This window comes from Pan paniscus, chromosome 7 (genome assembly GCF_029289425.2).
Source record: "Pan paniscus chromosome 7, NHGRI_mPanPan1-v2.0_pri, whole genome shotgun sequence".
Taxonomy (NCBI): Eukaryota; Metazoa; Chordata; class Mammalia; order Primates; family Hominidae; genus Pan; species Pan paniscus.
This window is the reverse complement of record NC_073256.2, coordinates 26,054,072-26,078,854: the sequence shown is the minus strand read 5'-3', so window position 1 is coordinate 26,078,854 and position 24,783 is coordinate 26,054,072. Positions and strand designations below refer to the sequence as shown.

Genomic DNA, 24,783 nt, shown 5'->3' with positions numbered 1-24,783 from the left:
ATCATATAAGGTGGAATTTAGAGCAAAGAAAATTATGAAAGAGTTTTTATAAAATGAAGAAAGGGTCAATCACATTTATAACAATCCTAAATGTGTATGCAACAAAGCTACAAACAACAAAGCTACAAAATACATGAAACAAAAACTGATAGAAGTTAAAGGAGAAATAATTAAATCTACAATTATAGTTAGAAACTTCACTACTCAACAACTGATAGAACAACCAGACAGAAAATCAGCAAGGATATAGAACTCAATGATACCATCAACCAACAGAATCTATTAATAACAGGCATTTATAGAACACTCCATCCAAAAACATCAGAAAATACATTCTCTTCACATGCCCATGGAACATTTACAAAAATAGTCCATGTCCTGAGCCATGAACTTTGTCCTACCTTTGTCCAAATAAAGATTTAAAAATCAAAAAATTGAAATCATACAGAGTATTGTTCAAGCACAATGGAATCAAACTAGAAAGTAACATGAGAAAGGTAGGAGAAAAATCTCCAAACAGAATCTAAACAACCATACTCTAAATAGTCTGTGGGTTAAAGACGAAATCTCAAGAGAAATTTAAAAACATACAAAATTTAACTGAATGAACATGAAAATGGAACAAATCAAAATGTGCGAATCATAGCAAAAGCAGTACTTAAAAGAAAAATTATAACATTAAATACATACATTAGGAAAAAGGGGAAAAAAGGTCAATTTTCTAAGCTCCTACCTCAAAAACCCAGAAAAAGAGCAAAATGAGCCCAAAATAAGCAGAAAAAAGGAAATAATAAAAAACAAAAATCAACAATATTGAAAACAGAAAAAGAATTTAAATAAACAATGAAATAAAGAATTGGTTATTTGAAAAGATCAATAAAATTGACAAAGAAAAGGAGAAAACACAAATTACCAATATCAGGAATGAAACGGGATTATTACTACAGACCCTGCAGGCACCAAATATCTGATAAAAAGAAACTAAAAACAACTCTATGCACAAATTTGACAACTTAGATGAAACTGACCAATTCCTTGAAAGACATAAATAACTAAGACTCACACAAGAAGAAATAAATAACCCAATTAGTTTTAGACCTACTTAAAATTGAATCAAATAATAATAATAATGAAATTATTAGGCCCAAATGGTTTCACTAGTGAATTCTACCAAACATTTAAGGAGAAATACAGTTGGCCCTATGTATCTGTGGGTTCTGCATTTATGGATTCAAGCAACTACAGATTTAAATAGTAATAATAATAACACAAATAAAATATAGTATAACAAAACTACTTATACAGCACTGACTTTGTATTAGTTATTATAACTAAAGATGATTTAAAGTTTACGGGAGGATATGCCTCCATAGGTTATACTATGTAACTTTTTATAAGGGATTTGAACATCTGCATCTTCAGGGGATCCTGGAACCAGTACCCCTGAGGACACCTAGGGCCGAATGTATTACTAACACATTACAGTCTCTTCCAGAAAATAAAAGGAAAACTAACTCATTCTATAAGGCCAGGTTTATCCTAATTAAAAAAACTAGTTAAAGGTATTATAAGTAGAGAAAAGTACAAAACAGTATCTATGTATTTCTATGATAGAAATGTCCCACATCTTGACTGCATCAATGTCAATATCCTGGCTGTGATGTTACACTACAGTTCTGCAAGGTGTTACCACTAGGGGAAACTAGGAAAAGGGTACAAGGGACTTCTTTTTATTATTTCTTACAATTGCATGGGAACTTACAATTATGTCAAAATAAAAGTTTAATAAAAATCTTAAAGAATAGAGCTAGTAACCATTACAATAGCAAAGCATTAATGAATTCTAATGTTACATGTGCTACTTTAAGAAAGCAAATATTAACAGTAATTTATTATATTTTAAAGAACCATTTAAAATACCAGTTTGGTTGTAGTTGAAGTTCTAATCCAAATTGCAATACAAATGCTACAGAGTTGCTATAATTTACTAGGGAAAATGACAGCTGCTCTCAGAGTATACACTAACAAGTTATCATGCTTCACAAATATGTCACTTTTGATGAGTTAAAAGATCATGCTGATTTTAATGATGTAAGCCTGGTGGCTTTAATTACACAAGAAGATTCATTGGAAGGACTTGAAGTACTAGAGTGGCGAGATTATCCAAACAGAAAGTTAGTTGGTTTTTTTTTGTTGTTGTTGTTGTTTTTCCTTTTTTCTTGAGACGATGTCTCTTGCTCTGTCACCCAGACTCGAGTACAGTGGCATGATCTCGGTTCACTGCAACTTCTGCCTCCCGGGTTCAAGCAATTCTCCAGCCTCATCCTCCGGAGTGGCTGGGATTACAGGCGCCTCCCACCACGCCCAGCTAAATTTTGTATTTTTGGTAGAGATGGAGTTTCACCATGTTGGCCAGGCTGGTCTTGAACTCCTGGCCTCAAGTGATCTGCCTGCCTTGGCCTCCCAAAGTGCTGAGATTACAGGCATAAGCCACAGCACCCAGCCCAGAAAGTTAGTTTCTATTCCCTCCCACTCCATAAACAACATACCTCATTTTATTGCACTTTGCAGATACACATTTTTTACAAATTGAAGGTTTGTGGCAACCTTGCATCCAGCAAGTCTACTGGAACCATTTTTCTAACAGCATGTGCTCACTTCGTTAGCATTTCTTAGCAATAAAGTATTTTTAATGAAGGTAGTACTTTTTTTAGACATAATGCTACTGTACACTACATAGTACGAACACAGCTTTCAAAAGCACTAGGAAACCAAAAAAAAAAAAAAAGTGTGTTTCACTTTATGGCAATAGTTGCTTCTTCATAGTGGTCTGAAACCGAATCTGCACTAACTCTGAGGTATGCCTGTACACAGGTTACTATCTATAACTAACTTAAGGTCTATTTACATTATTTGATCTGCCTCTTACCTATCAATAGATCAAACACTTTAAATACTACATCTTTCCATACAGAGTCTAGTTGTTTTAGGTTTCAAATGAATGTTCATCAACCCTAGTGACTAGAGAGCAAAGACTGAAGAAGATCATTTATGATATTCCCCATTATCTGCAGTTTCCCTTTCTGTGGTTTCAGTTACCCCCAGTCAACCACAGTCTGAAAATAGGTGAATACAGTACAATTAGATATTGTGAGACACAGAGAGAGACCACACTGACATAACTCTCATTATAGTTTATCATTATAACTGTTCTATTTTATTATTGGTATAGTTGTTAATCTCTTCCTGTGCCTAATTTATGAATTAAACCTTATTACAGGTATGTACATATAGGAAAAACCATAGTCTGTACAGGGTTCAGTACTATCTGTGGTTTCAGGTATCCACTGGGGGTCTTGGAACATATCCCCACAGATAAGGGAAGGTTACTATGCAAAGTTCAAAGAATCAATTTATTACCAAATTAATCCATTTTATTATAATAATATGATGATGAATCTTACTGGCAAGATTAGGTAACTTGTCTTTCAAAAGGAATAATCTTTAATCTAAAAAAGAACATTATATTAACAGACTAGATTTAAGCTCTGGAGTTTATATTTAGGGGCCACTCTAATTTTATTTTTGTTTTAGGCCATGCCATGTCCTTCCAAATGAACAAACAGGTAAAAAGTCTGATTCTGCACATATGAGAGCACTCATTGATCCTGGAGCCAAACTGCTTGAATTCAAATTCCTGTAATTTCTCTTGATGGTTCTGTGAATTTAGAAGTAACTTAACCTCTCCATCTGTAAAAATGAGTACAATAACAATATCTACTTCATAGCTTCACTGTGAGCATTCAACGCCCTTGAAATAGCACCTGGATCAAAGGAGGATTCAGGAGGTGTCAGCTATTATTCTTGTCACTGTATTTTATGTAACGCTAACTTGTTTGCTTGCTGCAAGAATCTAAACATTCAGTATGAACTATGAAACAAATACCTGCTGCTAATAATAAAAAAAAAAAACAAAGAAACTAGCTTAGCTGTTCCTTCACGGTGCAAACAACACTTGAAAATTGAAATTAATCTCTTATGTCAGATATAATCTTTTTTAAAAGGTGTGAGTTTTACATTCTTCTCCTAAATTGTCTTCATATTTTAAAAATTTCAAAAAAGTCTTTCAACCACGTTTAATAGAAAACTTTAAATTTTCCTGCTCATGTCCAAAATTATACAAGATTAAACTATTCATATAATTTTCTTAGTCAAGAAATTAACATTTTAACATATATTTAAAATGAGTATTCACATTGTTTTGTTTCAGCAGTAACGCCTTTTAACTTCCTTTGCTGTAATACTAAAGGCAATCTTTTAAAATCAGAAATTCATCTTATTATAAAAATAATTTCCCCTAAAAAAATTCAGATAGATAAATATACAACTTTTCTTAATAAGTAAGGTAAGATTTATTTCTGCTTGTAGTTTATTTTCTAGGATGCAGTCTGTATAATTAGACTTTCTAATAACTGATAAGTAATTCTTTAAGTTCAGATTAACAGCATGAGAAAAATAATCATATAGTCTGACAGTAAAACATGTATTACACATGGTATGCAATATGCCAGGTTATAGTATAGCTAATGTGCAAAACAGCAAACTAACAGAACAACAGCCTAAAGAAAAAAACAAAAATAAGCCTGTAATTCCAGCACTTACGGAGGCTGAGGTGGGTAGATCACCTGAGGTCAGGAGTTCGAGACCAGCCTGACCAACATAGTGAAACCCCATCTCTACTAAAAATACAAAATTAGCTGAGCGTGGTGGCACATGCCTGTAATCCCAGCTACTTGGGAGACTGAGAGGCAGGAGAATCGCTTGAACCCAGGAGGTGGAGGTTGCAGTGAGCCGAGACTGCACCACTGTACTCCAGCCTGGGCAACAAGAGTGAAACTCCGTCTCAAAAAAAAAAAGCAAAAATAAGGCCTCAGTTTGACATCTGGATGTCTGATGTGACAGCTGCAGGCAGCTTCATCTTTCCAGAACTGGAATGTTCTCAATCATAAGAGCCATCTGAGAAATCTGTTGATAAAAACTCAGTAAACCTCATCCATCTTACCAATTAAAACATTTTTAAAACGCACTTAAGTTTTAAGAAATGTATATGACTATATGCAATTCAAAACTATTTTTAGGAAGCTAAAAATTTATTAAAACTATTGGCATAAAATGTCAAATAATTAATGGTTAATGAGTATTTATATGACCTGGAAAATATGCTGCCCCCAATTATCAGTAATCGGACCTTAGATATATTTACTTGATTGATCATTTTATGTATTCTTTTGAGTCCTGGGGATAAAGAAGTAAACAAGACAGACAAAAGTCCAAACCCTTGTGATGCTTTCATTCTACTGAGACAAATAACAACAACACAATGCAATGCCAGATACCAATAAATCCATGAAGGAAATCAAGTAGGCTGATGGCACCAGGGACAAGAAGCCGTCTTTGAGGAGTAGACGTTTGAACTAGAGATTTAACTGATGAACTGGGGAAGTGTTCCAGTTTCAGTAAATAGCTTATGTTAGCCCAGACACAGAATAAGGTTTCATCTGCTTGAGGGGCAGCAAGCAGCCAGCTGTAGCTGAAGCAAAGAGACCAAGAGAGAATACAGTAGAAGACAAGATCAGAGAAATGCAAGGCAGGAGCCAGATCAGGACAGGCCACTGTTAAAGAATCTGAATTTTATTCAGAGGCTGTGGGAATACACTAAAGAATTTTCTGATTATAGAGCTGATTTATGCTTTAGTAAGACCATTCTAGCTGCAGTGAAGAGAACTGAGCGAAGTTTAAGTAGTGGCAGACAGATCCATTATGAGGCTACTGCTGTCATGAAACAGAGGATGAAGGTGTGGCCCAGGGCTAAAGCAGTGAGGATGGTAAGAAACGGTCAGATTGGGAATTTGAAAGTACGGTAGACCTGAAATACTGATAGGTTGGATACAAAGTGTGAGGCAAAGAAAGGAGTCCCGTGCCCGGCTGGGCACGGTGGCTCACACCTGTAATCCAGGCACTTTGGGAGGCCAAGGCAGCGGATCACGAGGTCAGGAGATCGAGACCATCCTGGCCAACGTGGTGAAACTCCATCTATACTAAAAATACAAAAATTAGCTGGGCGTGGTGGCGCCTGCCTATAGTCCCAGCTACCTGGCAGGCTGAGGCAGGAGAATCGCTTGAACCCGGGAGGCGGAGGTTGCAGTGAGCCAAGATAGCACCACTGCACTCCAACCTGGCGACAGAGTGAGACTCCGTTGCAAAAAAAAAGGAAAGAGTTCCAAATTTTGGTTTCAGCAAAATCTAGTAGTCAAAGCTAGGTGGTCAGGGTACAGAGCATTTAAGTCCTCACTGGTTATGCTAAAGATGTTGGTCTTATCTGAAGGGCAGCAGGAGGTGGTCAGCAGAAAAAAAAAAAAGCAAAGGATTTCGGATACATTTTGCTGACTTACTAAGCCAGTCTCAGCAAGAACACAACAGACACCTCAATATTGCTGGTGGCCTGAGCCACAGCTGATTCCTTATAGACTGGAGGCTACCCATCAAATCATAGATTTGGATTTCCACAGAAGTGCAATGAATCCAGGTTAAAGCTAATTTATTCTTGAGACACCTGAATGCAAACATATCCTCCTTCCACATCCCCTTAACCCTAAATACACTAGGAAAACACTAGGATCAACCATCTTAGCAATGCTGTGACCATCTAAACTCACTCACTTTACATCCCATCATCCTTGGTCCTGACAACGACAAACATTCCTATGGTTATCTATCCTTTTCCAAACTCTCAGGCTCAATCTGCTCTTACCTCTTTTTTTGATTCAATTTTTCACTGCTCCCTCTATCCTTTCCACTCTGCCCAGAGAATCTCCTTCACATAATTAACAAAGACCCTACTTTCTAGCCCTCTTCAACAAACATTCCCTTTGTCAACCACCTTTAACTTAAATGTGGCTCTCCCATAATACCACATGCAGTGTAGCCTTTTTAAAAAAGAAAGCTCCTCATTTTACAAAGCTTCCTTACTTCAAAGTCAAGAACAGAGGTATCTACCATGTCCATGGATGCTAAGACTGAATCTGATGAAGCACACTTCCAACAGAATTGATTAAATGACTCTAAATTCACAAGGAAGAATAAAGACTGAAAACAACCTACCTAAATGTGAAACACTAGGGAATTCGCTCAAAAAACCAAAATATACTCAGGTACTATGAAGTTGTTATAAACTCAGGTTGTAGAAAAGTACTTAATGCCTTTGGGAACATTTATGTAACTAAATTTGAAAAATATGTATTATTAAGCAGTTTATAACACATTAGGCTGATTTGATTAAAGAGAAATAAGAGAGTGGGATGCTCACAGACGAAAAGGTTATAAATAAAGTACACCAAAATGTTATCTCTAAGTAGCAAAATTACAAATGATTTTTCTTTTTCATCCTTTTCCTGTTTCTCTCAATTTCCAAATGAATGTATTTCTTTTACAATCAGAAAGAAAAGGCCAAAAGTATGTTACTTTAAAAAATTTATAATCAAAACACACAAAAACTGCTCTTCAATAACATTTACATAGGCTGTTTTTGACTTTTCATACCCTTGTTTAAAACAAAAAATGAACAAACAAAAAATCTAAATACCTCCAAATCCTTCAGTTTATTGACCAGAACTTCAGTTATTAGCAGAAAAACAAAAGAAAGCCCTCAAGATTTCTTCTAAGTCTACCATTCACTTACACAATAATTCAGCAAAGAGGATGATGAGTCTCTCTGAGTCAGTCTTCTCATTTAAATACCCAAGTGTGCTATCCAAAACCAATGGCTATGTGCTAGGGTCCCTTAATTGCAAAATTAAGGGTACACTGTTGCTTTGTATAGCTTTATTAAAAAACATGTATTCTTATGTATAAGATGGTATTAGTCAAATATTTGTAAACGTTGTATAAAAAGAGACTGTCAGGCAGACAGGTCACCTGAGGTCAGGAGATCGAGATCAGCCTGGCCAACATGGTGAAACCCCGTCTCTACTAAAAATACAAAAATTAGCCAGGCGTGGTGGCACATGCCTGTAGTCCCAGCTACTTGGGAGGCTGAGGCAGAAGAATCGCTTGAACCCAGGAGGCGGAGGTTGCAGTGAGCTGAGATCGTTCCACTGAACTCTAGCCTGGGCAACAGAGCAAAACTCCATCTCAAAAAAAAAAAAAAAAACCAAAAAAGAGATTGTCACTTTGTTAATTGCCTTTAAGGAAAACACATAAATACTTGTACACAGTTTAGGCTAATGCGCAAAAGTAATAACATAAAACGATGAGATACTGGAAAGAGATTTGCAGCAAGTAAATTCCTAAAGAAAAAATATTTAAGAAGGAAAATTTCACTCTCAAGGTAAGTAAGGGTACTACAATTGCATCTGGCATGAAAATAAAGAATGACATATTACTCAGAATGATCTCTAATAACCCTAAGGCATTCCTTTCAAAAGAAACCCTTTTAAAAAAATTAATGTTTAATATTTTAAATTTAGCTCTGGAAATAATTCTTTCACCATAATTCCACTGGAAAGAATTACTTATTAGAGAACCTGTATGGGCAGAAAAACATTTTGGAATACATTTCACCTAAGTGTTATTTCACTGCATTATATAGCATGAATGTAGAAACAGAACTGGTTCATATTTCAACAAAATTAACCATATTACTAGACTTTTCCTTTTAAATCACATCTGAAAAGCTGTAGATCATTTCCAAAAAAGTAGATATTCTTGAAAAGAACAATTAACTCTAAATGACTCTAGAGATATTCTTGAAAAGAACAAATGACTCTAAATCAGTATTATGACCAAGAATTTCATATCTTCCTATCTAAGCAAAGTACAGTGTTAGATGGCTTTCAAGTCAATTTTAGTAGATGTGATATCTGTCCTCCAGGAATCTTGGGTCTCCACAAGTGATTGTTCCAAAGCTCTTTCCCAAACTAACAACATCCAATATAATCTCCCCTGAAATTCATTACAAATTAGGATACAGTTTCTTGTTAATAACTTATATTAAATTTTGCCTTTTAAAAAAGTGAAAGTAGATCTAAAAGCGTTGTTGCATTAAATGTATCTAACAAATGGACAAAGCGGGTGTTGAGAGTTGGAGAGAAGGAAAGGTCAGAGGGAGGACATTTAGATATAGAAAGAGTCTTGCTCAGCATTTATAACCTACCCCTGTTAGTATGCACTGTATTTCTCCTTTGGTCAGAGACCACTCTAAAGCTGCTATTGTTGCCCAGGGCTTTGTTAAGAGACTGAAAGGCTGTAGAATCTGAGCAGGCCCGAGGCTATGTATTTTAATTTCACTACTTAAAATTATATATTTATACTTAAATTTCTTATCTACACTAATTTAAGTAGGTTTATTACTCTAGTGTATGTTACCGTTATCCAGCAACTAAATACACTAATCTTTGATTGAGAAAAGTCATATTACTCTGAGCAATAATTATATTAATTTTAGCACAGTGCAAAGTTGTTTTTCTATGCAGAGTAATTAAGCAAAATTCCATAGATTTTCAAAGCTTTCTGTACATAAACGTTTTCCCTTCACCTCAGTATTTTTGCTAAATTTTCACACCATGGACTCTAAACTTAAACAAGAACAAAACATTTATTTTCTTCGACCATGGGCAAATTTAAAAGGTAAGTTAAAAGTCATTTACTTTCACATAACCTAAAACAATACTGTTAGCACTGCAGTGACAGAGGCTCATTACGAAGGTCAGTTAAGTAAAAGAGGGCAAAGGCAGCAGGACTCAGATGCTAAGAATAAAAACAAAAATAGATCCAATGCAGCATTTTGAGAATGCAGATCAATGAAAACACTTAGAGCACTATTTTCTATATTATTATGAGAGACCTTTTCCATTCTAGCATTTCCTCTTTGCTGGTTCTTGGCATTTGCTTTAATAAAACTAATATTTAAGCCACAAATTTGCATTATCTGAAGTAAAAAGATAATAAACGCCTCAGTTAAAAATAACTTAGCTATCATGGTAAAAGTGAAAACATATGATTAAAGTATAAACGGGGCGGCAAGGGAGAGGCAGCGGCATATTTTATTTAACTATCGATCCAAGAAATAAGGCAGCAGGCAGCAGGTTGTCTTTCCAATCAAAACTACTTTTATAGTAATATAAATGCCCTTGCTTGCTCAACAGTAAAGGTCTTAAACAACTGAGAGGATGAGATACAGAAAAATTATGATATAAACCATAAAAATGACTAAAATACGAGTAAAAGATGTTATGATTTAAGGCTATCATTCTAAGTAGACCAACAACCTTACTGCTTATGCTTACGACAGCATAGCAATTAATGAGACAGATATCAAATCAATAATAAAGTAGTAGATAATGGCAGATATATTTGCTTAGCTTCATCAGTGAAAAGAAAACTTCAGCATAACAAGATTTTATAAAATCAAGTAAGGAGTTACACAGATATAATCATTCGGTAGCTCTCTGTCTTCTTACCTGTAAGGACAGCTTTTGCTGAAGGATCTGCCAGGTCCAGGGCTGATTTCCCATCAGTGTTCCGAATGTTTGGATCAGCTCCGTGCTGCAGCAGCACTGTGCAGGGAAAGCAGAAACAATATCTTACCTCGGGGATACAGAGATTATTTACTGGTAAGTGTCGTCTCGGCATGGTGTAGGCATAAACATACATTGCACAAATTTTTTCTCTTTCAAGAAAAAAAAAGCAAAAAAGCAAAAAAGCACTGCAGCAAAGGAGCCTCTCTAGAGTGAAATGAAGTTGGCAACTTATGGTACAATATTATCACATGACTTAACATCATAAACGTGAAACTAGAAAAATCTTGCAATGTAGAGTTTTGGTTTGCCTCCTTCAAGCAGCAGTATGGGAAGCTATGTGCTCGCTGGCTCACACTGTGAAATATGCCAACTGTGAACCTGCCCTCTCCTTACTACCACTGTGGCTGCTTGTTGCTGTCGCTGCTTTACTGCTGAATTTCCAAATGCTTCCTCTCCTCAGAATAGTTATAATACTGTGCAAGCCTTTTAGTGGCTCACCACTTGCACATGAAACTCACCATAACATACTGGATGGCTTCCAAGAAGTTTAACAGACATAGTAATGTGTGTAACCCTGGTCCCCTGGAGTGGAGCTGCAAAAAGGAACTGCCTCTTATACTTATTCTTTCCATCAAAAATGTTTAGAAACAGAAACTCAATCACTATAATATATCCTAAGGCATGAATGTAATGCCTGCCATGTTGGGTAAAAAGTAGCTACTGGGAATTCTTAAATATGGAGGTTCCTACAAAAGAAAAAATCACTAAGTAAAATCCAGATATATTAATGCAAAGCATTTATCAGCCACATCTGGTATGTGGTGTGTATACGTAGGGAGGGTGGAGAGGGCAGGAGAGGAGGAGACTGTTGCTGTAATACTACCCAAACAATGATTAAATCAATGAATGTATTAAAAAGTTGTTCCAGTAAGTAAAATTCAATTGTAAGTTATGAGGCACTACCGTTGATGAGTCCCAAATTTTCATTCATTCATGACAGTTCCATGCTAAAGCACATACATTCTTTAGCAATATTTGGAAGGTAATACTCACACATTACCAAGCAGTAAGTCCTTCTGTTTACAAAGCTCTTCCTTTTCCTTTAATGCATTAGCCATAAAATCAATGGCTTTGTTATAATGGACAAACAACAGCCTTATCCAGAACTAGGACACAGCTGCCAGGAAGGTGAGCCTGTACATCTCATACATTACATTCTAGGGAGTTTCAGACTTGGGACAATAAAAACCAGCTATGGCTTGAGAAGATGCAGTGAGATCTTACAAAGCCTTTCTGTATTACTTCCTATGTGAATGCAAACAATGAACATAATTGCTTTCCAGATGTTTATAAACTGATTCAAGAGTCAGTAGAATAAAACAGCGAGTGCCACAATAGCAAAGTGTGGTTACTCTTTCATCATAATGGGTACAGCTATTGTAACAACATGTTTTTTTAATTCCAGGAAGAAATTCTAACGTGAAGATTTGGCTTATAAAAGGTCTTTATCATAAAGCAGACTCAAGTATCAAATGCAAGCTGATAACTATCTCTAACTTTATTTAGTTGCTGAGTGATCACATGCAAAGGGGAAGAAAACAAAAGAAATAATAGCTACCATGAAAAGCAGAGTTTAACTGCATACTTCAGGAACTTCAGAACCTGCTTTAAACAAGAAGTAAATGAATATTTTTATCTGAGTTTGACAGTTATATGATGGGAGCTTTCATTTTGTAGTTTTTAATGAGTGCTAGAAGTGAAATAGTGAAAGTCTGACTGTTTCTCCAAAGTCACCTAAAACCTCAATCCTTCTCATTTTAACCCGTATTTTAACTACTATATGTTGCCCATTTTGCAATAGAAATGTGCCATTACAGTTTAGTTGTAGTTTTGTTGTACTTTAGGTGACATTAAAAGAAGTAAACATTTACTTGAAATAGATGTTTTCTAAATATGTTTGGGCCATGCCTATCTCTTTAATTAGACCTGAACACAGACACATCTACAGCAAAGTAATGTAGCAACAGGAAAGAAGTAGCTGAACTTTCTAAACCAGATGCTGATAACAAAATTCACATTAGAAAATTTTTAACCATATTTCATTCATCACATATGAATTAAAAATTAAAAACTCAGTAAAGTTAAGACGTTTAGGAGAAGGTATCTAACCCCTCATTAGATTAGCAGGGGTCTAAACTTATCCAGCTTTCATACAAGATTACAAGATTGCCAGGAGGACTGAATTAGAACATAAAGTGGCATGCAAAGGTGCTGGGCAGGGAGCATGACAATCCCCATCAGCTCACCATAATATTTAAAGCACATGTTAAAATGTGTACTCTCAACTCTACCAGTGACGACTAATTCCATGCTTTGCTCTAGGGCAGGGGTCAGCTAACTTTTTCTGTAATAGGCCTGATAGTAAATATTTTAGTCTTTACGGACTATTTGGTCTCTGTCTCAACTGTAGCTGAGAATAACACAAGTTTGAACTGCATCAGTCCACATATATGCAGATTTTTTTCAGTAAAAGTTACACTGAGTGTGCCTGTCTCTGCCACCCCTGAGACAGCAAGAACAACCACTCCTCACCCTCCTTCTCAGCCCACTCAATGGGAAGATGATGAGGATGAAGATCTTTATGGAGATCCACTTCCACTTAATGAATAGTAAATACATTTTATCTTCCTTAAAAATGTTTTCTTTTCTCTAGCTTGCTTTACTATAAGAATACAATATATAATACATATAACATACAAAATAAGTGTTAATTGACTGTTTATGTTATCGATAAGGCTTCTGGTCAATAGTAGGCTATTAATTTTGTGGGAGAAAGTTACATTCGAATTTTAAACTGCACGTTGTTCAACGGTCCTAACCCCTGCATTGTTCAAGGGTCCTCATCCCTCCCTCGACTCTACCATTATAGTGCGAAAGCAGCCACAGATAATATTTAAATGAATGAGCATGGCTGCATTCCAATAAAATCTTACTTAAGGACTTTGAAACTTAAATTTTATAAAATTTATAAAATATTCTTCTTTTGATTTTTTAAAAAACCATTAAAAAATATATAAACAATTCTTAGCTTGCAAGCCATATGAAAACAAGAGATAGGCTGGGTTTGGCCTACGGACCATTTTGCTGACCCCTGACCCTGGGCAGTGCTATATAAATGTGGTCTGTGCTATACAAAGCATATTATACAAAGTTCCATTCCCAGGTCTATGCTATACAAAGCATATTATATAAAATTCCATTCCCAGAACTGTTTACAATCCATCTACATTGAGATAAGAACTGAAACTGAAGGTATTTAGAACTATGTCTGTTGTTTCAAAATTACCTTCTCCAGTACTTCTTTTTATTTATATTTTACAAAATTATTGGTCTGTCATGCATTGGGGAAAAAAGAAAACCCAGTTCTCTACCACAGACAATTTGAGAAGCACTGAGCCAGGGCACACAAGAAATTCTCTGGGCCTCAGTTCTCACGACTTTTAAAATAAAGGGGCTAAACTTGATAAGGTGATCTCTACATATTTTAGGAGCGGTCTCAAATCTCTGATAATGCTTTTAAAGTTATAGCCAAAGACCTGAAGCATTACGATCTAAAATATTCAAAAAATAAAAATAAAAAACAGCTGCTTCAAATAGAATCTCTTCTTCTCCCACCCTCTGAATCAAAATGAAAAAAATAATAACAGAAAGGTTTTCATTTATCTTCACTCTTTAAAAAGAACAAACAAAACCAAAAGTTGAGACCAGGAGCACTGAAGGTTGTCAGATACATTCTTAAATGTCCCAAACTACAATATTCCCCAAGCAATTTCTCAAATACAATGTCATCCTAAAGTGCCTTCAAATCTGATCCTTCACACTGTTCTCTATGGGGATTTACGTGGGACTATTTTCTAATACCAGAAGAATGGCATATACATGAGGCAAAGGTAACAATAGTTTTCAAGAATGCCACACTGTACTCAAAGTGGTGTCATCTAAGACTCAATTCTGGATGCTTCAAAATTTGTTTTCAACATTCTGAGCCATTAAAGAGAATAATAAAATGTGAGTATTAACACAAAATAAAATTAGAAATTCATCTTGTAAAATCAATATGCATTGATAGCACACTAATATAAAACAGATTTTTCTTAAAAAGTAGCACATTGCTTGATGATACACTGTCATATTATTTTTAAAAAGTAGCACAAATACCTGAAGCAAAGTTCCCAAAATACACCAACAATGTACAAAGTAAGGTTTGAAAGAAAAAGAAGGAAACTAAAATCTGAGTAACATTCAGTACATAAATTCAAGGGTACTATGGCCATTCACAAAGCCCCCTATACTATCTTTAACCACTGGGACATTATTAAACCTCAAATTCCAGAGAGTAAGTGATTTCTAATTGTTTTACTAATGCATCTCACAACTCTATTCATCTCCTTTCGAGGTAAGAGGGGCGGAGAAAATGTAGCAGCTGGCATAACAAGACAGTTAAAACTAAGGTTGGGTCACAAAATTCAAACACCATTTTCAAATGAGCTATGCCAAGAGGAACACACGATTTTCCCATTTCTGGTACAGGCATTCAGCCACAGGGAGCCAAATTCAGCAGGTATTACTTTAGCTATGTTGTTTCATTTCATCCTTTAAAACTATTAAAGTTAAGCATTTGCATAATTATTGCAAATAAAAACAAAATATTTCTACATTTATACAAAGACTCATTCTGTTAAATTCCTAGAAAATTACAAAGTGCTATTATAATAAATTGTGTTTAACTGCAGGCATTATTAACTAATTTTAAAAGACACAAGACATAGAAACAATGTGAATTTTCCAAGCTAAAAATGTAGGAAGCTTTTTAGAGTAAATTATCAGAAGATGTTTTAGGAAGTTTTTACTTTAAAATTATAAGCATCTAACGCTTTAAGAATAAAGAGATATACATTTATTAGACTGAGTTTCAAAAATAGGATTACATGAAGGATCAAGTTCCTTGAATTTTTTAAGCAAAGAAAATTTTTAATTTTATAGAAAAATATCAAAGGACTAAATTTTCACTATAGTACAGCCTTCAATGTATAAGACTCTTTACCAATACACACGAGCTTTAAGAGACAAACTATTTTTATAAACTGAAACATGATAGATCCTTGCGTTTATGCACTATTTCTTCTACACAAACATGTATATTAAAATGGTATAATATTATATAATGTCATAAACTGCCATTATATTATACAGTATACATTATATCATGTATAGTATGCTACAGTATATATTATACAGTAATAATACAGTATATATTTATATATTATACATTTTTAAAAAACTCTTTTATCTTTTCATCCAAAATACACATTACTTATTATAGCATAAAAGTAGTCAAGCTAATGTATTTTATTTTTCAAATTATCTGAAGTTGATTTACCACTAACACTAACTATGAAAATTCAAGGCCGGGCGCAGTAGCTCATGTCTGTAATCCCAGCACTTTGGGAGGCTGAGGTGAGCGTATCACGAGGTCAGGAGATCAAGACCACCCTAGCTAACAAGGTGAAACCCCATCTCTACTAAAAATACAAAAAATTAGCCAGGCGTGGTGGCAGGCGCCTGTAGTCCCAGCTACTCGGGAGGCTGAGGCAGGAGAATGGCGTGAACCCGGGAGGTGGAGCTTGCAGTGAGCTGAGATTGTGCCACTGCACTCCAGCCTGGGCGACAGAGCGAGACTCCACTTCAAAAAGAAAAAAAAGAAAAAAAGAAAATTCAAGTAACCAGTGCTATCCCTATAGAGGATGGCTTACTGAATTTAAATTAGAATTTAAATGGCACAATTTTCTGCTTTCAGTAATGGCAGAGTAGCTTATTTAAATCTACCCTTAGGCTGTAAACAATGAACAGAACTAGATTTAAAACAAAAACAAAAACACAACTTCTAAAATCATCTATGAGCTAACAAGACAGTTAAAGAATTACCAGCTGAAAACTGAAGAGCAAAGGAAATCTAGAGGGTAAACATGAATGGAAGCTGTCATTGTTCTGAAGGCAATTATTGATCAAGAAAAATAAAATCTGTCATTTCAATGTCTCATGGAATCAGGGGAAGAGCAATAAAAGCCCAGAGGCCCCCAAAAGTAAAGACTATTACGAGACTGTTCCCCACACAACAAGGGTGACACCTCAGGATGAGGATAAAATAGATGTGAACTGGTCCTAGTACAGAATTATAGCTCTGGTTGGAAACTTTGGGTGTCTACGATATCTAAAGCCTTGAATTTGATTTAAGGTGGCCCCAGATTGGCAGTAACTCCTATAAATAAACAGTTGGTAAAATGTCCAGTGCACAGCCAAGATAATGAGGCACATAAATAATCTAAAATGCAAAACCTACAACTAGCAGAAATAGACAACTCAAGAACAGACCCACAAAAACTTCAGATATCAGAGGTACAAGACATGTATTACAAAAAGAACCATGCTTATTGTGTTTAATAAAATAAAATACAAGCTGAAAGATCTAAAAAAGATGAAACTATAAAAAATAATAAGGCAAATGTATAAAAGAATTAAACAGAACTTTTAGAAATAAAAACGTAACGATAAAAATTTTAAATGAAACTTTAGTTTCCAGCCATAATGGAGTAACTGGTATCAGACTAGCTTTCCCTCTCTGACATAACCAATTATGAAATTGGAGAAAACAGATGAAGCAACTAACTGTAGGCAGTAGCCAGCTGCAGTTGTAAACTGTGATCCCTGAAAGAAGAGAAACTCACAACATGGGTACCATAATCACCCAACTCTCGGCCTAACACAATTTGCCAACCACATAAACACAACAAGAGTCAAAGCAGAACATGGTGGTTACACTGAACTGAGAAGACAGAAATCCAAACTCAAGGCAGAAGAACTGGCTGGAGTCTGCAGGATGGGAAACTAGAGAAGAGGGATCTGTGCAGAGAGCAGGCCCCAGATGTCTGTGAAGGAGTCCCCAGGGATCACATGGCTGGGCTGGGCTGTACCTGTGCAGGACAAAACCCCTGAGGCTTATTTGGCAATAGCTGCTAGGGACTGAGAGCACAACAAAGTGAGTAGAGGTCGCAAGGTGCTAGAGAAAGAGCAGTGCTGAAAGAAATCGCAATTCTGGCCTTGAGAAAGTAAAGAGAACCTAAAAAAATCGCCTTGTTAACACACGTGACGCACCTTAGCATCAGCGTTAGTTATGAATAAGCACCATGACCTAGAACAGAGAGCTGGGATCTACAAAGTCAAAACTATTTTTATGATAACATTAAGATATTATTCCTTTGTTTCATTATATTAACATTTGCACTGATGATGCAACAGAGGAAAAAACTACTGATAACACAAGCTGAGCATGGTGTCTCATGCCTATATTCCCAGCACTTTGGGAGGCTGAGGTGGAAGAACTGCTTAAGCCTAGGAGTTTAAGACCAGCCTGGGCAACACAGGGAGACCTGGTCTTTTCAAAAAGTAAAAAAATGAGCCAGGTGTGATGGCACGCACCTGTGGTCCCAGCTATTCGTGGGGCTCAAGTGGGAGGATCGCTTGAGCCTCAGGAGGTGAAGGCTGCAGTGAGCCATGATTGCACCACTGCACTCCAACTTGGATGACAATGTGAAACCCTGTCTTAAAACTAAAATAACACAAATCATGGCAGTGTCATCAACATCTATTAGTGATTATTACATTCTTCACTAAAAAACATATATGCAGTCAAAAAAAGGAGGGTTTCACATTAGAATGCCCCTGACAAAGCAGTAAAATTACTGCATTTTATTAAATATTGACCATCAGATTTCTTTAAAATATTCTCTGTGAAGAATTAGAAAGTACTTATAAAGGGCTCCCAAATTCATAGACTTTTCTGCTGACATGGATATAAAATAACAAATGTAATTATTTTATACAGTATAATACAACATGTTAACAAGTTAGGACTCACTTAGGAAACGAGTATTTTTGATAAAACAAATGGAAATCATTACAAAATCATACATAGTTACATAGGCAAAGATGCTTTCCAAGTGTAAGACGACCAACGGATTGTGATGTTACAGAGTACAAAAGGTTTTCTGACATGGTTTCAGATTCCACATTGCAGCTAACCACTAAGAAACTACTATTTGTCCAGTTTGCAAGTGGAATCAAAGAAGAATATCCACAATTATTGGAAAGGTTATTGATATACTCTTCCGTTTTCTAACTATAAATGTAGATCTTCTTCAGATATTTCAACCCCAAAAAGCCTATCAGAAAAGACTGCATACACAAGCAGATAAGAGAATCCTGCTGTCTTCATTTAAGTCAAATATTAACAACATTTGCATAAATGTAAAATGATTCCACTCTTAGGAATATTTTTTGTTTTGGAAAACAATTTTTCAAAAAATGTTACTCATGCTAACATGCAGTAAGTTTGCTATTTGCTAAACGAAATAATTTTTTAAACTTCTTTTTTTAATATCTAATACAATATGCATGACCCCCATAAAAGCTCTGTGGAACGCTCAATAATTTTTAAGAATGCAAAAAGAGACTAAACATTTGAGAACTTGTCCCCTAGAATAAGCCCTAGTCTAGACACATAATACTAATAAAGCCCAAAACCGAGGCAAAACAAGGTCTGCAGAAGAGACAATCTTAAAGAAACATGGAAAACACCTTGGGCTTTCCACAGGTCTGCATTAACAAAGCTTAAAACCAAACCTCCATAAGTTAAGGGTGATTTTAAACCAGCAATAAGGTGATCTGCTAAAACAAGAATAAAAATTCTTCAGAGGAAGATAATAAATATCACAGAGTGACTACCATGTCCACTATTGAATAAAAAATTATTAAACATATAGAGAGAAAGAAAAATGTGATCTGGTCAAGAAAAAACACTAAAAATCACACCCAGGATAGCCCAGATGTGTTAGGGTTAGTTAGCAAAGACCTCAAAGCATCAATTATAAAAAATTTCAAAGACTTAAAGAAAATAAATTCCAAGAATTAAAGGAAAGTATGGCCTTAAGAAGTGAAACATAGACATACTCTGATAATCAAGTGGGAAACTATGGAACTAAAAAGTTGAAGGACTCACACTACCTAATTTCAAGAGTTATCATAAAGCCCTAGTAATCAAGACAGTGCAGTACTAGAATAAGAATACATATAGATATAATAGGACTTCTGCAATTATTGGAGTTGGAGGTTAAACTAGCTAGTTTGTGTTATGAAGCATAACTTCCAATTGAAAAACTATGTTATTCAGACTTGGGTATGTAAATCAACAGAACAGAAGACAGCTCATAAATAAAGCAACATACAGGGAGTCAACTGACTTTTCAACAAAGGAAGCACAGTAATTCAATGGTGGAAAAATAGCCTATTCAACAAATCATGCTGAAACAACGGATTCTCTATATAGAAAAGAAAAAAAAAACACAAAATAACTCTTACCGCACACCACACAAACACATTAACTCAAACTAGACTACAGACTTAACATAAAAGACTTAACATAAAAAAGACTTAATAAAATCTGTTAAAGAAAACATGAAAGAAAAATCTTCATGACCTCGGGATGCAAAGATTTCTTAGGAGAAAAAGAAACTAAGCCTTAAAAGAAAATACCAATAAACTGTGTTTTATCAAAATTAAGAACTTCTGTTCTTCAAAAGTCACCATTAAGAACATGAAAAGGCAAAACACAATCCAGAAGAAAATATTTGCAACACATATGTAAGATAAAGAACTCTTCTAGATTAGAGAAAGAACTTCTACAAATCAATCATTAAAAGGCAAACAATACAACTTGAAAAATGAGCAAGAGACTAGGGCATTTCACAGAAGAAGATATATAAATTACTAGTAAGTCCATGAAAAGATGCTCAACATTATTAGTCAACAGAAAAATACAAACTAAAAAGACTGGCAATACCAAGTGTTAATGAGGAGATTCTAAACTGGAACTCTAACACATTACTTGTGGGCATTACAAATGAATGGTTTAACCATTTTGGAAATCAGTTTAGCAGTTCCTTATATAGCTAAATATACACTACTGTATGTCCTAGCATACATACTTAGTCTTAAGTATTTACTCAAAAGGAAAGAAATAAACCAACAACCCATGTGTCCACACAAAAGACTTGCGTGTGAATGATCATATGTTTATTTATAATAGTCAAACATTGAAAAAAAATCTGAAGCAAACTGTAGCTCAGTCATACAACAGAATACTACTCAGCAATAAAAAGAAACAAACTTTCGTTTCATACAACAGGGATGAAATCTCCAAAACTTCAAAACATGATGAGCAAAAGAAGCCAGACACACAAGAACATATTTCTAGAATAGAAAATTAATCTATAATGTCAGAAAATAGATCATTGTTGACTGGGGATGGCTGACAAGAAGAAAAATTGACTGCAGATGGGCACCAGACAACTTTTTGGAGTAAACAAAACTGTTCTATTATTTTGATTAGAGTGGTAGTTATATGGGTATACACATTTGTCAAACCTCATTAAAATGTATACTCAAAATATATTCATTTTATTTCATTACTTCAAACTTGATAAAGTTGATTTTTATGTTATATAAAACTAATATTTTAAAAGTTTTATAGAGGGTCTGACTGTGATTAGAAACAGCTAAAGAGAAAATTGCTGAACTGGAAAATATGACAACCAGTATTCCCAAGACTGAAGTACTGAAGTATACAGATGAAAAAGAGAGTAGGATGGATAAAAGATGGAAACTAAAAGGCCTAACATGCTGCAATTAGTCTTAGAAGAAAAAATAAAAATAAAAATAAAATATATATATACATACACACATATATATGTATGTATTTACAGAGCTAATGCCACAGATTTTCCTAGATCTAATAGAAGACCCCAATCTACAGGTTCAAGAAGCACCAACAGGATAAATTCATTAATCATTTAGAAAAACAGTTTTTCACATATAAATTAGGAACAACAACTATAAGAAGGTAGCTAACTCAAGAGAAAGCATGCAAGTTAAGAAATTAATAGTATATAAACTACACTGAAGAAAGATAATTTTAGTGAGCCTAGCTTAATATACGTTATATATGTTATGCAGATGCTTAATTACAATTCCATTTCCATTGAATTCTATTTAATTCTACTACCAACTTGCAAAAAAGCAATTATTTTGCAGCTGTAAAAACCCCATATTCCTATTCGTGGAATAGACTGAAGTTTGGTGATATCAATTAAATTATGTTACACTGTTTAAAATATTTTAAATAAATGGCAAGAGTGAAGTAGATACACTCAAAGGTTTTGCACATACAGTAGTATATGTACAAAAGGTAATAAAACAGGGATGAAATCTCCAAAACTTCAAAACATGATGAGCTCAATGTACAGTGAACATAATATATGTACACTGAGGTAATGTGCCTATAATGCACATATAGTATCCTGCAACTAAGGCATAATCTATGTCTGATTAGCCAAATCAGAGAAACAAAAACAAATCAAAACTCTTTGATATAAATGTAGTACTTATTTTCATTTGCAAAATTTCGCATTTTTAAAGTATTTTACTTCCTCTTTTTCTTTTTAGAATCCTCTTCAATTATTAACATCTTTGTTTTTTTAACAGAAGAGTTTCACCTCTGAATAAACTACTCATTGAAGTTCTTTGACTTCTAGCATTCAAAGAAAATAATCACTGACTGTGTATACCAGATTAAATTTGGGACACAAAAAGAGTGATGAGTTCTGTTCTCTCTTAATATCCTTGTGCTATTAAGTTTCTCTTGAGAACATAAGATAAACATTTCTTTAATGCACAATGGTGTCTTCAGCACTGAACGAGCAGTGACATTCACTTAATAAACCAGGGTTCTTCTTTCAACTTAATTAACACCCTTTGGAGGAACCTATGAGAACCTCATCATATCATGTGCAGCCTACTGTGCCTTACTCATAAAGCTCTTCTAAAATAGAGATTTAAGAACAGGTATTCTAGTATAATGAACAGGGAACTGAACTGGGTGTCAGGAGAAAAGTTTAAAAGTAATGGTTGTATGGTCTTAGCCTGTTCTCTTTAGCAATAAAATGGTTAGTAATTTCCCAGTGTTCTAGAGTTATGCTGCCCAATATGGTAGCTACTAGCCACATGTGAGTATTGCCTCCTTGAAACATGACTAGAGAAACTGATAATCTGAATTTTTAGTTGCATTTTAAAAATCATAGTTAAGGTCAGGCGTGGTGGCTCATGCCTGTAATCTCAGCACTTTGGGAGGCCGAGGCGGGTAGATCACTTGAGGTCAGGAGTGGTCAACATGGTGAAAACCTGTCTCTACCCAAAATAAAAAAAGTAGCTGGGTGTGGTGGCGTGCACCTGTAATCCCAGCTACTTGGAAGCCCGAGGCAGGAGAATGGCCCGAAACTGGGGGATGGAGGTTGCAGTGAGCCAAGATCGCGCCACTGTACTCCAGCCTGGGAGAGAAAGCGAGACTCCCTCTCAAAAAAAAAAAGTCATAGTTAAATTTAAAAATTGATAGTTGATTCAGTTACTGGTAAACGTTTAATATATTTAGGACACCTTGGGTATGTAAACCTAGTTTTTCAACTACAAATTTTATGAATCCCAAATATAGATCCAGTATTGATCATGAAAACGTTGTTTCAATTGAGATATGCTTTAAGTATAAAATATACATCAGATAGCAGAGACTTAGTTGGAAATAATGTTAAAAATCTCACTATTGTTTTAGACACATTACATGTTGAAATAATACTTGAGATACATTGAGTTAAATGAAACATTATTAAGTTGGTATCACATTTCTTTTCAATTTGGCTAACAGAAAATGTTAAATTACATATATGTGTGGCATTACATTGCTATTGAACAGTGCTACTCTAAAATATAGAGTCTCCATTTGAACTACTGACATTCTTGACCAGCTAATTCTTTGCTGTGCGTGTAGGTGTAGCCTACTGGCTCCACCAGGTGCTCTGGAGACTCCGCTAGTATCCTCACAGGCTACAATGATAAAGACATGAACCTCAGTTAATCTGAGTGTTGGGTCAATGCCTTGGGATACCCTGGGAACAAGAGAGGATGGGAAGCTGTCATGAGGCAGTATCTCATCACCTCCCATTTGTGAGGAGGCGTGGGCTTTCTGCCTCTCTCTCTTCTACTGGCTCTTCCAAAACAGGGTATTCCACAACTCTCAATGCAGTCCTTTGGCCCTTTTCCTTTCAGTGTCATCCTGCGATACGTAGACCATGGGGAGCTGGTACTTTTAGCTTCCCCTTCTTTTTGCTGTCTACGTAAGTAATCAACTAGCTAAACCTACAAGTGGCTTGTTGCATCTTTTACAGCCTAAGTAGTCAGGCTCGGGCTTTTGCCACGGCTTGTCTGTTGAATGCACTTAACGGCGGGGAGCTGTCCTGTGTGTTATGTTTAACAGCACCCCTTACCTCTACCCACTGGATGCCATTAACCCTCCCCAACTGTGATAACCAAACATGTCCCCAGATATAGCTAAATATGCCCTCTAAGGGGTAAAGCTGTCCCTGCTTCAGAACGTCTACTCTTTAGGTTCCTATGGACCCATCCCCACCTCCTCATACACATGCAAAGCTTCTCCCGGCCCTCTGAACACTTTTATATATTGGGCTACTGCATTATATTTCATTTGAAGAAAGATTTATGTGGTTTCTAAACATAAGAAATAAGTAAAGCAATAAAGTAAAACTGTAAATAAGTAGAAAAGATAATAGTAGTAAATAGTAAAGATGATCTCTAAGTATCCTTCTAAATTTAAGGTGCTGTGGTCTATAAATATATCTTTGAGTACTGACTTTATCAAACAGAGCTTTTTTATTACAAAGGATAAAAAACTACTTCAGCTACCTTAATAACAGGAAAATTTATTAAAGAATAGAGCTATTCCATTGAACGCAAAGGCAAAAATGTGTCTCAAAATTTAGGTGTTGCTGTCTTTCTCTGTCTCCCAGACATTCCCCTCAGATACAAACACATACGCCTGTATTATCTCAATCTTAGTTCCAAATTATCACGAAAGAGAATTTGGTCCAGCTTGGCTCAGCATCTGGTTCTGGACTTAAAAAGTTTGGCCAAGGAACTAGAAGAGGCAATACAAACAATGATGATGGGGAAAGAGGCATTGCTTCTC

The 24,783-nt window shown here is 35.3% G+C and overlaps 1 protein-coding gene across 1 annotated transcript in view; it reads right to left on the bottom strand.

Moving 5' to 3' along the window:
• The window catches only part of TNKS (tankyrase), a 219,638-nt gene that overhangs the window by 149,490 nt on the left and 45,365 nt on the right, over window positions 1–24,783 (bottom strand). The window contains exon 3 of the mRNA XM_003805333.7: window positions 10,518–10,613. Coding sequence (XP_003805381.1) covers window positions 10,518–10,613 — 96 coding nt within the window. The remainder of the gene's footprint in view (window positions 1–10,517; window positions 10,614–24,783) is intronic.